This window comes from Mandrillus leucophaeus, unplaced genomic scaffold (assembly GCF_000951045.1).
Source record: "Mandrillus leucophaeus isolate KB7577 unplaced genomic scaffold, Mleu.le_1.0 Scaffold255, whole genome shotgun sequence".
Classification (NCBI taxonomy): Eukaryota; Metazoa; Chordata; class Mammalia; order Primates; family Cercopithecidae; genus Mandrillus; species Mandrillus leucophaeus.
In genome coordinates, this window is record NW_012102643.1 from 1,071,401 (window position 1) to 1,088,273 (window position 16,873).

General features: G+C 46.8%; 1 protein-coding gene across 1 annotated transcript in view; it reads right to left on the reverse strand.

Moving 5' to 3' along the window:
* The window catches only part of EYA2 (EYA transcriptional coactivator and phosphatase 2), a 229,198-nt gene that overhangs the window by 194,361 nt on the left and 17,964 nt on the right, over positions 1–16,873 (reverse strand). Inside the window, exons 2-3 of the mRNA XM_011983749.1 lie at positions 14,631–14,749; positions 3,560–3,605 (exon numbers count right to left, since the gene is read on the reverse strand). Of these exons, the coding sequence (XP_011839139.1) occupies positions 3,560–3,605; positions 14,631–14,739 (155 nt within the window). The 5' untranslated portion in view covers positions 14,740–14,749. The remainder of the gene's footprint in view (positions 1–3,559; positions 3,606–14,630; positions 14,750–16,873) is intronic.

Genomic DNA, 16,873 nt, shown 5'->3' on the forward strand with positions numbered 1-16,873 from the left:
TAGCCTATCCTACCCCGATTGTCCTAATTTAGATACCTTCTCAATTGACTGCAGCTTTAACAGGGCTGTCAATCAAGATGTCTTGCTCTTAGCTAAGGGGTGGGGACATGATGCAAGATCCTCCAATCAGACTCTGTCTTGAGAATTTAAATCCTCCATATTGCTTGAATGCTGAATCTGTCCTATTCTTAATCTCTCTCAAGGCCTGATTATTTCATTTATGTTTTGAGCTGCTCCAGATATTCCCCCAAAAGTTCTTTTAGACTTATATCAGCCAGAGTTGATTTCTGTTGCTTGCAACCAAAGACCACAAATGGGTTCTCTACTCCACGGAGAACAACAGGTTCTATAATGGGCTAGGATGTAGGGTTCCCTACTTAAGATATTTGTACTGTGGGTGCTGCCAAGCACTGTGTGTTTTTCACTAAGGGTTGGGAATTATGTCACATGCAACTGGTATGTACATTATATCTCACGGATGCTCTTATGAAATCCCTGGGGTGGAGGCTCTTATCTCTCCTGGTTTAGAGATGAGGAAACCAAAGCTCAGAGAGCTGAACACACAGCTACAAAGTGGTAAATATAGAGCTTAAACGAAGGAGTCTGACTGCAGAGCCCATGCTTGGAACCATGAATCTGCTATTTCTCACAGGACTGGGATTCATCCAGCCCTGCAGATAGCAATAAATAAAGTCCAGGTGAGTTGTTCAAACACAAAGGGAGCAAAATGGTGGCCTAGGGGCCACATCCAGTCCACAGATCCCTGGATATAATTTCTTTGGCCACTGCAGTTATTTTTTTTTTTCCTAATTTGAAATTATTGCTAATATTTGAAAACCAGGTTACACGCACACATACACACACACATGCACACACACGCAGGCATGCACACACACACGCTCGCTTTGTCTCCCTTCTCTTGAAAACCAGGTGCTTCAGCATACCTGGGTCTGCACTCCTGTGTGGTGCTATCAATAAGCTGGATTTGAGCAGCAGCCACTTCTTGAGACCGAATCACACCCTGTCTGCAACAATCCCTACAAGGGCCACTTCCCTTAGCGGTAAAGGTAGTCAATTCTCATGCCTACGTGCCAGACACTGTCCTAGTTACTTCATGTGAATTGGCTCATTTAAACTCCACCACAACTGTGACAAGTCTTGGAGGTAATTTCTGTTTCTATCCCCATTTTACAGGTAAGAAGACAGAGGCAGAAAGGTGAATAACACGTCACAAGCACACGGCTGATACAGAATTTGAACCCTGGCTCCAGAGGCCACATCCTTAACCCCTCCGCTCTGCCATCCTCCCCCAGACACCACAACTATCATGCGTCTAACTATCATAACCGGGTTAAGCGTACAGGTAAATGTTGATGAGATTCCCCAATCTGTGTCTGATTCCATTTTGGTTATGTGACATCACTTTCGTTAAAGCCTGTTTGCTTCCAGAGTTCCTCCTCCACCTGAGGCCTCATAGCAGGTGAATGCAAAAGTTTATGGAATTATAAACAGATGTCCCTTATCCCCGTCTTTCTTTTTGACTACTGCCATGATAAAGGGTTATTTGGGGGAACCTGTTGCAAAATGCATAAGAAACTCATTTGAGCTGGAGATGTCAGCCCCAGTCCTGGAAAGCGTCTCATTCATCAATATTTTGGCTCTCTGGGGCACTCAGAAGCATGCAACCTGCAGAGCAGACAGCCTTATTTGAAAATGTCCCCAATTCACACCCTTCCTTAGAAGAGAAATAGAAGCTGGAGACCCAAGCCAATCAACTCCTGCTTGCCATCAAAACCCATTCAAGCGGCTCAGATTAAACAGGGGCTCAAGTTAAAACCCAGAGGAAGGATGGTGGAGCTTTCTAACTCTGAGGCCTTAAAAAAGTTAGGTAGATTTAACAGTCCTCGGTTGCTACTAATACTCCCCAAAACATCTTCTGGAGGGAAAGGAAGGCAAAGAAAATGCCTTCCTTATCAACAGCTGCTCCAATGTTGGAGAAGAAGGATGATTTCCAGATGCTGAGGAGCTCACCACCTGGCCTGAGGGGCACCCAGGGCACGGCATGCAGCAGCGGGCTCAGGATGGCTGCTCCCAAGGGCAGCACCCAAAGGGCTCTGGGCAAGGCCAGCCCAGCACTGAGCTCCCACTGCCCCAGCGTGTGCCTGTGGTGGAGCATTGACGGCACCAGGTTGAGATCTCTGATTTCCTGGTTTATCTCTCCCACTAGACTAGCTCTCCAGGGACAGAGACTGCATCTCATCCAACTCCGAGTTGCCAGGGCTCATGTGGGGTTAGGTACTGAGGAGTGATATGTGAGTGGTAGAGGAGGAAGAAAGCATGCATGCACGCGTATGTTCATTGCAGCACTATTTACAACAGCTAAGACATGGAATCATCCCAAATGCCCATCAATGACAGACTGGATAAAGAAAATGTGGTACATGTACACCATATGCAGCCATTTAAAAGGACATATGCAGCCATTTAAGAGGAACAAGATCATGTCCTTTGCAGGGATACAGATGAAGCTGGAAACCCTTATCCTCAGCAAACTAACACAGGAACAGAAAACCAAACACTGCATGTTCTCACTTATAAGTGGGAGCTGAACAATGAAAACACAAGGACACAGGGAGGGGTACAAACACACACTGTGGCCTGTTGGGGGAGGGCAGGGGACAGGGAGAGCATCACGAAGAATAGCTAATGCATGCTAGTTTAATACCTAGGTGATAGGTCGACAGGTGCAGCAAATCACCATGGCACATGTTTACCTATGTAACAAACCTGCATGTTCTGCATGTGTATACTGGAACTTAAAATAAAATAAAGAAATGATGAAAGCAGGAAGGGGAAAAAGGAGAGAGAGGTGGAGAGAAAAGGATGAGGGACAAAAGGGGAATGAAGAGAGGAAGGGAAAGCGAAAAAGGGAGAGAGAAATAAGGATAGAAAGAAGGGAGCCTGTAATCCCAGCTACTTGTGAGGCCGAGGCAGAATTGCTTGAACCCGGTAGGCAGAGGTTGCAGTGAGCCGAGATTGTGCCACTGCACTCCAGCCTGGATGACAGAGCAAGACTCTGTGTTGGGGTTAGGGGGAAGGAAAGAAGGGAGGTTGAAAAGAAGGGAAAGGAAAGGAATGAGGAAAGGAGAGAGAAAGACGGGGGGGCGGAAAGGAAGGAAGAAATCGAGAAATTTCCTATGCATGGGAAAGGAGAGGAAGGGGAGAAAGAAAAGAATTTTTAAAAAAGAATGAAGAGAAGAAAGAAGAAAATAATAGCTAAGACTCTGAGGACACTCTGCTCCAGGCCCCATTTTAAGTGTGTTTTACCTGCTTTTGCTGTTTCGTGGGGACAGGCAGCACGACTGTCCCCCTCTCCCAGATGGGACGGCTCAGGCCCAGGGAGGTGGAGTGACTTGCTCAAGCTCACTCAGCTAGGAAGTGCTGCGGCTGGGATTCCTATTCAGGGAATCTGGCTCCAGGGCCCTTTCTCTCAACCTCTACCTTCCAAGAGAGAAGAAAAGGAGGGTGTGTGAGCAGGAGACAAGTGAATGGCACTCACCTGGAGAAGAGCTGGGACACTCTCAGGGGGGCTGATCTGGTGATGCCTGGAGGAGAAAAAGAAAAATTGGAAGGGTTTTAGCGACTAGGGTGATGTTCTGCAGAGGTGGTGAGTTTAGACACCACTTAAGCAGGAACAGACTTGGAGGGGTGCTGCCCGCGGCTTTCTCCACCACAGATGCTTATCTGAGGTGCCACATCTCAGCACTCTTCTTCTTGAGGAGTTCAGAACCCTTTCTAGGTGCGCTTTGTCTCCGGGCAATTAAGGAAAAATGACATATAAAGAATCCATAGCATTTTGAAACGCCAGAGTAGAGTCCTTTTCTCCATCTATGTACAGATGGAGAAACTGAGACAGAAGGAACGTGCTTGGGCCAGGTCACATGACTAGGCAGCAGCACAGCTGGGAAGTGGAACAAGCCGGTGCCATTTCCACTCCTGGATGGAAAACTGCTCCCTTCCCTCCTCAAAAGCAACCCCCAAGAACCCCAGCATGGCAGACATCGGTTGGCTTTGCTCATCCAACATCCATTTCCCTTCTTCTAATGACATCGCTTTGATGTTCCTCCCCTGCCTCCTCACTTCCAGTCCCTGGGGTGCAGGTGCAGCTGGCCCCAACACTTTAGGGGAAGGAACCTCTTGGATCATCTCCTGAGCTCCACCTAGGGTGGTGGAGCAGAGAGATGGATGAGACTTGGGCTCCTGATGCAAGTACCTTACACCCAATCCCTCGGCATGCAATGTCCAATCATCGATGGGAGGCAATATGCAGGGGGTGATGAAAAGGTGACAGAGTTAAGCTGGGAGAGACATTTGCCGGAGGATAATTTCACATAGGGAGAGTGCACTGGGTAGTACTTTTGTGCTCCATCATCTTGAACAATGCAACTCAATGTCCTCACTGCAGAGTCCTGGACAAATTCTAGATAATGTGTGTACTGATGGCAACAGCGTCAACCTGCCAACGCCCACTCCCTGTTCTGTAGGGCAGCGGCCGTGTCATCATCGCACCCTAAGGCTGTGGCGCTCCGAGCCTGTCTCAGCCTCTGTGCTGGAGGCTCAGGAGACCAAAGTGCACTTCCAACTCTGCCACTTCCTAGTTATGAGACTTCAGGCAGGTTGCCTCGATCTCTGGGCCTCAGAGCTCTCCCGCTCTGCAATGGGGTTGAAAATACTTATCTTGCAAGGACAGGAGAGGATGAAATGAGATGATGCTGATAGCCATCATTTACCCAGTGCTTTTTACGTGCCAAGCTCTCTTCTAAATTCTTTACCTGGATTAATTATTTTAATCCTCATAACCACCCTATGAGAAAGGTTCTATTCTCATCCTCCAATGAACAGCTGTAGGCACAGAGAGCTTAAGTAACTCACCCAAGGCCACACAGGAAGTATAGCGTGGATCTGTGACCTGAACCCAGGTGGTCTGGCTCTAGAGTCTGTCTTCTCAACCATGACACTACAGCTGACAATGACAGTCATTGTCATAAGAGCAACTGGCATTCATTTAGAGGTTGACTATGTGCCAGGCCCTTGTTAACTGCATATAGACAGGTTCTCACTGAGTCTTCACAACAGTGCTCTGAGCATGCAGCGCTATTAACCCCATTGTACAGATGAAGAAACCAGGGCTCCAAAGGTCAAGTGCCTTGTTCAAGTCACACAGCCATGGGCAAGGGAACTGGGACTTGAACCCAAAAGCTGTGTGACTCCAAGGTCAACACTCTTAATTCCCTCCCTCTGGCTGAGCGAAATTCTGTTCAAGTCCCAAACCACTGGGGTCGGGGCGGGGGTGGTGGTCTTGAAGTTCATTTAGAGACTCATAACTGGAATTAAGAAAAGGAGAAGTGCCTATTTTATGATATACGATGGCAGTATGTATCGCCCATAGTAAGAAGGAATTGTGTAACACTTTTGTTGCAGGTACAGGTGTGAGAATGTGTTGTGTGTGCATGCGTGTGAGTTCAACAATGCAGAAATATATTTCGCATTATGTACCACATTCCAGGAAAAGGTTAGAACAGCAGCAGCCGAACGTCAAGGAAAGCCCCTGGCACACAGTAGGCGCTCACTCAATGCTGATTTCCCTACCCTGGGTTTGCTCCTAGGCGGGGTGTCCTGTACCCCATCACCCCTTCTTCCTCCTCCCGCAGGGTTCAAGAATGAACTGTCTCATTCTGAAGCAGTCACAGTCTCATTCCTGGTAAAAGCTCATGACTTGAGTGCATTTAGTACTGCATAAGTTACTGAATTAAACATTTTGAATGTTTTCTTTCATAAATATATAAATATTCATAAAAATCTAAATCTATGGGAACAACATTCCTATGGGCTCGAATTAACTCGGCATTCCATAAATTGGAGGCAAGCGTCTTTTCTGCCAATCTCCATGGCATGATTTGCATGTTTGCCTCGCCCAGCTCCTTTTCAAGCTTCCACCCAGTTCCTCTGAATTGTTGAGCAACCTGCCTTCCCCAGGCAGACAGGTTCCCCTCCCCCACTACGCAGACCTGTAATACTCTCCCTTTCCCACCCCAGCAACCTCAGGAAGACTGTGAAAGCGAGAAACAGGCATTTGGAAGTGCAAAGAGATTTTCCTCTGGCAATTGTGTGATTTTTGAAAAACACAGGCTTTTTTCCTGTTGTCTGCTGGTATCAATCACATTTAACCTTTTCATGCCAGGACACCCGGGGGAATTGAGAAACTGGAGAGTGAGTGCTCCATGTGGAATGATCTTCTTCCTCCCTTTCTGCTTCCTTTCTCCATGGCTAGGGTGGTGTGGACTTCATTGATCATCTTTAGCATTAATACACATGACAAGGCAGGGCTCTCTAGGCTCCTTCCCTGCTTTGGGAGCCTTGGACGGGACAGTGAATCAAGGGTGGAGATTCTTTTCTTTGGCACAGAGGTGGGCAGGGACTGCCCAGGAGCAGAGAATGCCTTTCTTCTTCTTGTGCACTTGCTGGTGGTCCAGAGCTCTTAGTCCTCAGAGGTCACGTGGACCAGGAAGTCCACCCTGCAGGTGTTGTAGCCAAACGTCCGCACAGTACCAGGAAGTAGGCTTGACCAACTGGTGGTTGTGGGCAACGCCAGCCCTGGTGCGACAGGTGGAGGAGTGGGCATCACTGTCACAGCTGCAAGCAACAACGTGGTCTTCAGTGTAGCCCAGAATTTCTTTCAATGACCCCCAGGTGCCTGCATCACCATTTTCTTGATGTCCCCGTGCTCAATAGCTTTTTCTAGATGGCAGGTCAGATCCTGGACAGACACACTGAGGGTGGGGACACAGGAGGCTGTGTCAGCAAGCTTCCCATTCAGCTCATGAATGACCTTGCCACAGCCTTGGCAGTGCCACTGAATACACTCTGAGCAGTCTCATGGCCATCGCACCACAGCTTGCCAGAGGGACAGAGAGGGCACAGGCAGTGGTCATGAGTACCTTTATGATGCCATGGTTGTCATAGACCCTTTTGGGGGGACAAGCAGATGGCTTGCTGGAAATCTAGAGGGAGTAGGTCACCCCTATCTCGAACACAGGCCATCAGCACAAGGGACAGAGATGATGCCCCTTTGATACCACTCTTCAGGTGAGCCCCAAGCATCTCTAGGGTGATGAAGGCAACTTCTTCAGTGGCAGCAATGCCCCCTTTGGAATGTGGTGCCTGGCAGATGGAGATGGACTTCCCATTGATCATAGCTTTCTGCTCTCAACTTTGTTGGTGCCATTGAACTTGCCATGATGGATTCATATTGGACCATGTAGGCTATGAGGTCAAGGTCAATGGAGGAGTCACTGATGGCAACTTTGATCCATTTTGCTGGTAGTGAAAGCAGCTCTAATGACCTGGCGCCCAACAGAACCAAATCTGTTTTACTCTGAGCTTTGCCCCTTCTTCATCCTCCCCCAAGGCTTGAGAATGGACCCACAGGATGAAGGGGCTGTGGCTGATGCATAATGGGCTAGCTGGCTGCCAAGTAGGGAGGACAGAGTGCCTCCTCTATTTCCTTCTGAATTTTAAACTCTAAGCCTCCTCTTCTTCCCAAGCTTCCTCGGGGTGAGGAGAGAGGGATCAGCTGAGCAGATGGCCACAGCCTCTGGGCTGAGCTCATTCATTCATTCATTCAGTGCCAGGCATGAGTTCAGAACTGGGTTACAATAGTGAGTGTAATCCCCAGTGTTGGAGGAGGGGCCTGGTGGGAGAGGACTGAATCATGGGGATGGATTTTCCCGTAGCTTCATGTTCTCATGATAGTGAGTGAGTTCTAGCATGTTCTCATGATAGTGAGTTCTCACAAAATCTGGTTGTTTAAGTGTGTGGCACCTGCCACCCCCCCGTCTTCCTCCTGCTCCAGCCATGGAAGATGAGCCTGCTTCCCCTTCACCTTCTACTATGATTGTAAGTTTCCTGAGGCCGGAACTGTAAGCCAGTTAAAAGTCTTTTCTTTATAAATCACCCAGTTTCAGGTATTTCTTTATGGCAGTGCGAGAATGGACTAATACTGTGAGCCAAGGCAGTCAGGGTCCCTGTCTTGATGGAGCTGAAGCCTCCTGTCTAGTGAGTGAGATGGATGACAAACAAATAATCACACAAATGAGTACTTAACTGCAATTATAACAAGGTGCAAAGGAAGCAATGGACATTGGAGACCAGCACACCTGGAACCAGGATTCACCTGGGGATCTTATTAAAACACAGGCTCTGATTGTTGGTCAAGGAAGCCTCCAGGTGATGCTGATGCTGCAGGTTCACAGACCACATTTTGAGGAGAGTTTAGACCACTGGCTAATACAAAATTACACATCACTAAGCATTATCACAATGTGGGGTTCATTAAAAGAAATCTCCATTTCAGAAGACACAAACTCAAGTGCGTATTGGGGCCACGAAGACAATATAAATGTGCAAAACAAAAGATCCAGTTTTAAGAGAGGAAATTAAAGCTTCAGTCTGTGTGTACTGAGTGCACACTATGTGCAATTGTGTATGTGAGTGACTGTGTGGAGCAACGTACCCGAGGACACACATTCATTCATGCAGTCAACAAATGTTTATCATGCACCTACTATGGGCCAAATCTACAACCCAGTCTCATAATTTGTTGATGTTCTTTCCAAAGAAAACACATAGGCTTAAGGGGTCAGATCCAAATTTAAATCCTGGCTGTGCTGCAATACGGCCATGAGACCTTGTGCCCTTCACCTCTTCCCTCTGAGTCTCAGTTTTCTCATCTGCAAATTGGGGCAGTATCTTGCACATATGCAGATGGGACAGGTACCTGGCAAATGGTTAAGTGCTGAGCACAGAGGAGCTATTATTAGCTTCAGCTCTCCTGGGGGCCCTTGGTTAAGCCACTTAAATCCATGAGCCCAATTTGAATGTTCACACTTTTTTCACCTCTCACTGGGAGGATTAAGAAGCTAATGATTCTGAAAGCAGCAACCGCTGTTATGTTGCCTAATTGGACCCCAGGGGCTGGCGTCTAAGGGATCCCCCAGAGAGATGAGACAATCTGTAGTGCCAGCGAGATGTCCTGAGGCGGGTCTCTGCTATGAAGGTATACGTCTGTAAACTGTATCAGTTCATCTTCCTCGTGTGGGTGATTTAAATCACTCCCATACTAGGGACAGGGACAGCTGGAAAGACACCACGCTAGGCGTCCAGAAGTGTGTGCCCCAATTCTGACTCTCACTGAGAGGCTCTGTGACCATGAGCAAGCCCTTTGTCTCTTGTGGGAGGTGCCACTGAGGACAGAAAGGAATGAGGCGGCAAGTCCTAGAGTGCGATGGTGTTCGGGAGTCTATAAATACTCCCTCTTTGACTGAAAACATTGCAAATTAATTTTATGCACATTAGAATCACAACAAGACCATCAAAGTCATAACTCTTCATTTCTGGAACTGGTTTAAGTCATCCTTTTAAAATGAATTTATTTCAAAGGAGTTGTTCTAAAGAAACAACAGGCTGGGCACTGTGGCTCACGCCTGTAATCCCAGCACTTTGGGAGGCCGAGGCGGGTGGATCACCTGAGGTCAGGAGACCAGCCTGGTCAACATGGTGAAACCCCGCCTCTACTAAAACTACAAAAATTAGCAGGGTGTGGTGGTGCGCACTTGTAATCCCAGCTACTCGGGAGGCTGAGGCAGGAGAATTGCTTGAACCTGGGAGGCAGAGGTTGCAGTGAGCCGAGATCACGCCACTGCACTCAAGCCTGGGAGGCAAGAGTAAAACTCAGTCTCAAAAAACAAAAAAAAAAACAAAAAAAAAAAAAAAAAAAAAGAACAAATTAGTACCAAGTGGCCGTAGAGGTGGTCTGAATACACGACAGAAAGTGGTTCGAGACTGTGACATTTGTGAGCTACTGCCACCAATGGAAGTTCTTTACCTGTGGAGGCTACGATGGGATTAACGCACCCTTTGCCCCCACAAAACGGGATTTCTGTTCCGCACAGGTAGAGGTTGTTCTGGGTGTGAATGACTACAAAAGCCTTAAAGGTGAGAAGGATGAAGCTGACATGTGGTTTCCCAGGCCAGTACCTGGGCGAAGGTCTGGGCAGCACAGCCTGGCTTGGATGAAATGAATCAAAACCCATCAGCTCCAGGTTGGAACCGGTGAGACTGAAACTGAAAATGAGGTCTTGTCACGCCCAGGGCAGAGGAGGTGCAGGAAGTGAGAGCAGCTCCTTGGAAACACTTAATGAGATTAGAGCATCAGTTTCTGAAAAATGCATTTGCATTTTAAAAGAAAAATTTTCCTCTATTCAGGGTAACTCCCCACCACCCCTTCCCAGAGACAGGATACAATTCAAATCCATTTTTCCCGTGAATCGTAAAGAATAATAGGTAATATTTCTCAAGTGGTTCCCACAAACAAACCAGGGTTACTGTGCCAAGGACTGCATGAGCATGATCTCTCTATTCTCCACAACAACCCAGCAAGGAAATTATTATCAGTACGATGCAAATGTAGAAAATGAGGCAGGGGGAAGTGAAGGAAACTTTACTAAGGATTCAGAGCCAATATGCCTCTAAAGTTATCTGGGCTTCCTCAGCACCACTCTGTCTTCATCCACCCATCCCGTCTTCATCCACCCACCCCTTCACTCACCCAGAAATAATTTTTAAGGATCTACCATGAGCCAGGCACTAAGTTGCATGCTAAACAGGAATAGAAATTTACATATGTATATGTATATATGTTTGTATTAATATATGTAAAGTTTTTTGAGCACACTGCTGCCTCAGGGCCTTTGCACTTGCTGTCTTCTCTGTGCATAAGGCTCTTGTTCTGTGTAGCCATCTGGCACCCTCCCTTACCTCCTACAGGTCTTAACTCAAGTGTTATCTTCTCAGGGAGCTCTTTTCTAGCCACCCTAACAAAAACTGCAACCCTCCACCCTTGCATTCCTCATCCTCCTCCCCTGCTTTTTTCCTTCACAGCACGCATCACCATGCAACGTGCTATATACTTCTTCATCGTCATTGTCAGCTTTTTGCTTTGTCAGCACCCTAGTGTGGGCTCCATGAGGATAGGGTTTTCCATGCTGTCTCCCCAGTACTTAAAACTGTGCCAGGCACATGACTGATTAAACATTTGTTCAATAAATGAACGAACAAATGAAGGAAGGAAGGGGTAGTTCCTTTCATTAGGAAAGACCTCTCTGATGAGAACTGAGGGAGGGCTGGTCCTGCAGAGCCTGGGTGAAGACTGGTCCAGACAGAGGAAACAGCAGGTGCAAAGGTCCAGGGCGCAGAATCATGCTTCTCAGTTAAAGCAAAGGAAAAGGGGCCAGGGGCTGGGCCCAAGGAGCAAAGGCGATAGGGAGGGAGATGAGTTTGGGAGGCTTCCAGGGATAGACAAGTAGGGCCTGGTGGCCAAGGATAAGGAATTCAGATCTTATTCTATACTTTTTAAGTTAAAACTTAGTGTGCTTAAAAAGCATAGAATAAGTTTTAACTTAATATAAACCACTCCCTGTTTTAACTTATTTCATCCTCACATTGAGTCTGTGAGGTCGGTGGAATAATTACTCTCATTAAACAGATGGGGCAAATGGGTCTCAAGGAGGTTAGGCCACTAGCCAGGGTCCCACGGCCGGTAAGAAGCAGAGGTGAGAATGCAACGGAAGCCACTGGGGAGCTTCTTGGCTCCCTCCAGAATCCCCCTGAGTGCGGGTCCTGTGACTCATGACTCTCTGGGGTCCTCCTTTGAGTAGGATCTTTGAAGCCACCTAGTAAAGACTCTGTAATAGAAGGAATGGCCCAGGACGAGGGAGAACAGGAGGCCAGGCAGCGGGAGAGGCATAATCCGGCACTTGGGGGTCACGCTCCAGGGTGGAATGTCCCCTGCAGAGTCTCTGGAGCTCACCACCTGCCCCATGAGAAAGAAAGTGTGTGTGTGTAACCTGACCTCACTGGCGCTACCTGTTCTGAATTTGGAGCAACCTCTCTCTGCCCCATCGCTTCCACCCTCAAAGCCTTCACCATGGCAGCCAGCTTGTTCCAGGGCACTAGAAAGGGCACTGACAGCTCCAAGTCACAAAAAGGAGTGTGTCTGTGGATTTCACCACTGTGCGAGAATTGAAGATCTAGGGTCTGGAGACTCTTACGGCTTGGCAGAAAGTGAGTTAGAAATGGTTTACAAGCGAGAACTCTGGAACCAGAGTGCCTGGGTTTGATTCTGGCATGACTTTAACCTGGTTACGTAACTCCTCCATGCCCCAACTTCCATGTCTGTAAAATGGGCTCATAGCCTAGTAGTTGTACAATAATTAAATGAGAAACAGTACAGAGTACTGATCAGGAGAATAAACTCTGAAGTCAGACTACGTAGGTTCAAATCTGGGCTATCTGTGCCATCTCAATCAAGCTGCTTGACCTCTCTGCATTTTGGTTTCCTCATCTGTAAAATGGGGATAATAACAGGGCCCACTTTTTAGAGTTGTGAAGATTAAATGAGTTAAATAGAGTAATGCCGGGCACATGACAAGTGCCGAGTGTTTGCTCTGACGGTGATAGAGAGGGAGGGGGAGAATGAATCTAGAGTTATGTTGCTTTGAACAGTGCCTGGCAGAAAGTAGGCGCTCATAAAAATGAAGGACAAAAGGGAGAGGCACGGATTCACCTACAGGACAGCTGCCTCTCAGCTACTAGTGGCAGCCAGCAGGGAATGTGGAGGCCCAGAGTTGCTAAAGCCTTCAGACCTTTTTTTTTTTTTTTTTTTGGAGACGGAGTCTCACTCTGTTGCCCAGGCTGGAGTGCAATGGTGCGATCTCAGCTCACTGCAACCTCCGCCTCTCAGGTTCAAGCAATTCTCCTGCCTCAGCTTCCCAAGTAGCTGGAATTACAGGCATGTGCCACCATGCCCGGCTACTTTTTGTATTTTTAGTAGAGACAAGGTTTCACCATGTTGGTCAGGCTGGTGTCAAACTCCTGACCTCGTGATCTGCCTGCCTCAGCCTCCCAAAGTGCTGGGATTACAGGTGTGAGCCACTGCTCCTAGTCAGCCTTCAGCCTTTTAAGAGAAACTAGAACTCCAGATTTGTATGTGAGTGCTCCCAATTTTTACAAATTCACTTTTACTTAAAACATAGTGTAAACCAAACAAAGACAAACTCCAGGGCCAGATGTGGCTACGGGCTGCCCTGTGTGCAACCATGGTTTTGAATTTACCGTGGTTATTTGGTTCAGAGGAGAACGACGATGGAATGGTACATTTAACCATGCACCATGCCCCCAAGGTGTACCAGACACTTTACATCCCATCACCTCACTTCCTCCTTGTAATCGGCACCCTATGAAGTATGCCATTATGCCCCCATTTGACAGGTGAGAAAACTGAGGCTCAGAAAAGTTAAACGGTTTGCCTGAGATCATTTGGCTGAGAAGCAGTGGGGCTGGGATTCCCCACTCAGCAGCCTATGCCCTTTCCTGTTACTACCGGCTCTCAAATGAAGACAGTTGACTTGTGTCTCTACTTAAGTGGACTTGTGTCTCTATTTGGAAAGAAAATGATGACTGTCTTTGAACAGGGCTCAGTAAATTTTCTTAAACTCTCAAAGGCCCCAGGGCGGTTTACAAGAATGGTCCAAAGTGCCAGGAAGAATGAGGGTGTGCTCTTCACCATCCAGTTTTGGCATGAGAGCCCAAGCCACTTGGTGGTACTTTCATCAGTGCAGTTCCAGCTCTGTAACCAGCATGTAAGGAGAAATGTCATTGTCTTGCTGACAGCAATAATTACTCATGGGAGCCTGGGTTGGCTTCAAAGCCAATTCCTTGTGATGTTCTATTCCACTAGACACAAGTCACTTTGGTTTTCCAAGACAGTTACACAGCCTTTGTGCCCTATGAGTTGGTGTCAAACAGAAAGTGAAGGAAAAACAACGAGGGGGTCTCAGGACACCAGCAGCAAATCCCAAAGTCAGCCAAAGAAAGGGTTAAGCCCAATAGTTAAACATAATAGCTTAATGCCTTTTGCTAACTCCAAGCTCTACCAGGAAGGCTGACAGATCCGAAACAGAACAAACAATAGCTGGAATTGTTCTAGTGAAAACTAGTTCGACTGCATCATTTGCCAATACTTTTTTAAACCACTCTGATTCTTCTCTGCTTCCTTGACTCTAACCCGACCTGAAAGCAAGAGGCAGACGAGTTCTTGTCCTAATGTCAAACTCCTGTAAGCAAGACGCCTGCTTGGACAAGGGGATGGCAGAACAGAGTAGAGGACAGAGCTCAAAGCCGGAAGCAGACACTGCAAAACACATCCAAGGGCTGGGCCTCGGACTCACCCCAAAGTGACTATCATCTGTGGTGGTGTCAGCATTTCTTGGAATTGGAGACCAAGAAAGGAAGTTCAAGATACAAACGAGCATATTTTTATCTCTAACAATGAGACAGAATTGTCAGAGAGGCATGCCAAAGTTTTGGTTCAGAGGCAAGCATTTAAATGGCAGGGGGAGAAATTGTCCTAAGGACGGTACTTTGGAAAGGATGCGTGTCTGTCGCTTACGATATTCTCAGGGTGACCTAGGACCACCACACCTGTTGACCCAAACTCACAGCAGGACGCCTACCTTCTCTGTCACTCAGAGTCCACACAGTGACGCCAGCACGGTGAAACTTCAGTTTCTCCAGACAAGCGCTGTTTACAGTGAGGCTGGCTGAGATCACTAGTTCTAGCATTTCCTTGTACCTGAAAGAAAACAAAGGGAAATATAATTTATTCATTAATTATGCATGCTTGCTAATGATTCCTATTTCTTTCCCTAAGAGTATAAATATTAAAGCTGATTACCTAAACCCAGCCTTCTTATAAATTCCACATAAAAATTCACTGAAGTTTTCATCAAAGGGAAATGAGAAATTAAAATGAAGTTCTTGCTCCCCGCTGGAGAATACACCCAGTTGATTAAAACATTCCCCTCCTTCTTGCTGTATTTTGCCATTAGAAAAATTATATTTTGGTCTCTTTTCAATGTCATATAAATGAGCCAGAGCAAACTAGGGCAACTTCCCAGCTGAGGAAGAGAGAGATAGGCAGAGAGGGAGCATTTGGATTTAGATTTCCAAAAGCCAGAGGCTTAGGGAGAACGTGGAGCTGACTGTGGTTAAGAGAGTGGGCGGGGTGGCCCACGCCTGTAATCCCAGCACTTTGGGAGGCTGAAGCGGGTGGATCACAAGGTCAAGAGATCGAGGCCATCCTGGCCAACATGGTGAAACGCCGTCTCTACTAAAAAAAATAGAAAAATTAGCTGGGCATGGTGGCGTATGCCTGTAGTCCCAGCTACTCGGGAGGCTGAGGCAGGAGAATCGCTCGAATCCAGGAGGCGGAGGTTGCAGTGAGTCAAGATCGCACCACTGCACTCCAGCCTGGCGACAGAATGAGACTCCATCTCAAAACAAACAAACATGGTACTACTCGCACGGACGGAGAAAAGCTCAAAAGGCATCAGCATCATTAACAGCTCTCTAGGTGGCAATACTCCACAGTTCATCACTGTGGTCCTGACCATGAGAGAACATACTGGATCCTGAATTACCCATGATTTTTATAATATGCTATGGGGGATGGGCAGGGGAGAGCAGGGATGAAGTCTCCTTTGGTCTTTCTCATGTTTTAATTGAAAATATTTCCAATTCTTGCACCATGTTGGTAGTCACTCCTTCTAAATTCTGGCTGGGCGCAGTGGCTCATGCCTTCAATTCCAACACTTTGGGAGGCCGAGGTGGCAGATCACTTGAGCCCAGGAGTTCGAGACCAACCTACGCAACATGGCGAAACCCCATCTCTACGAAAAATACAAAAAAGTTAACTGGGCATCGTGGCACATGCCTGTGGTCCCAGCTACTCAAGAGGCTGAGGTAGGAGGATCACCTGAGCCAGGGGAGATGGAGGGTGCAGTGAGCTGTAATCGTGCCACTGCATTCCAGCCTCGGTGACAGAGCGAGACCCTGTCTCAAAATAGATATTAATAAATAAACTCCCACCCACTGGGTTTAGAAAATGAGGTTTCTGGTTAATGCACACACTACTATACATGGTGTAGCCATTTTCCAAGGTCTAAACTACAACCAGTAACATTTAACCCACAGTTGTCTTTAGAGAAAGGCTAAATTTATTGTGAGCACATCATTATCACAAGGTCATCCTTGGCAAGATCAGTTATTAGTCGGTTAATGAAACACAATGTAGCGATCGGTGGTGTGTTGCTTATAAACTCAGATCCTGTTGTAAAAAGGTTGCAAATTCAAATCCCAGTGGGCTACCCACTACTTTGAGCAAGGTACCAAACTGCTCTCAGTCAAAAGTTCTCTCATCTGGAAAACGGTCATGGTGAAGATTTAAAAAGGTGATTCATGTAAAAAAAAAAAAAAAAAGCACTCTTTTAATAGCAACTTAAATGCTTATTCAAAATAAAGTTCAAAAATACAGCCACCCCTCAGTATCCCAGGAGCCATTCCCGCCCCCTGCCATGGACACCAAAATTGGCAGGTCCTCAAGTCCCTTATAAAAAATGGTAGAGTATTTGCACATAACCCACATACATCCTCCCACATACTCTAAATAATCTCTAGGTTACTTACAATGTCCAATGCAATGTAAACACTATGTAAACAGTTGTTATATGCACTGTTTTAAAATATATATTTTTATTCTTATATTTTTTTGCCCCGAATATATATATAAAAATATATATATATTTAAAATAGGATTCACCTACAGGACAGCTGCCTCTCAGCTACTAGTGGCAGCCAGCAGGGAATGTGGAGGCCCAGAGTTGCTAAAGCCTTCAGACCTTTTTTTTTTTTTTTTTTT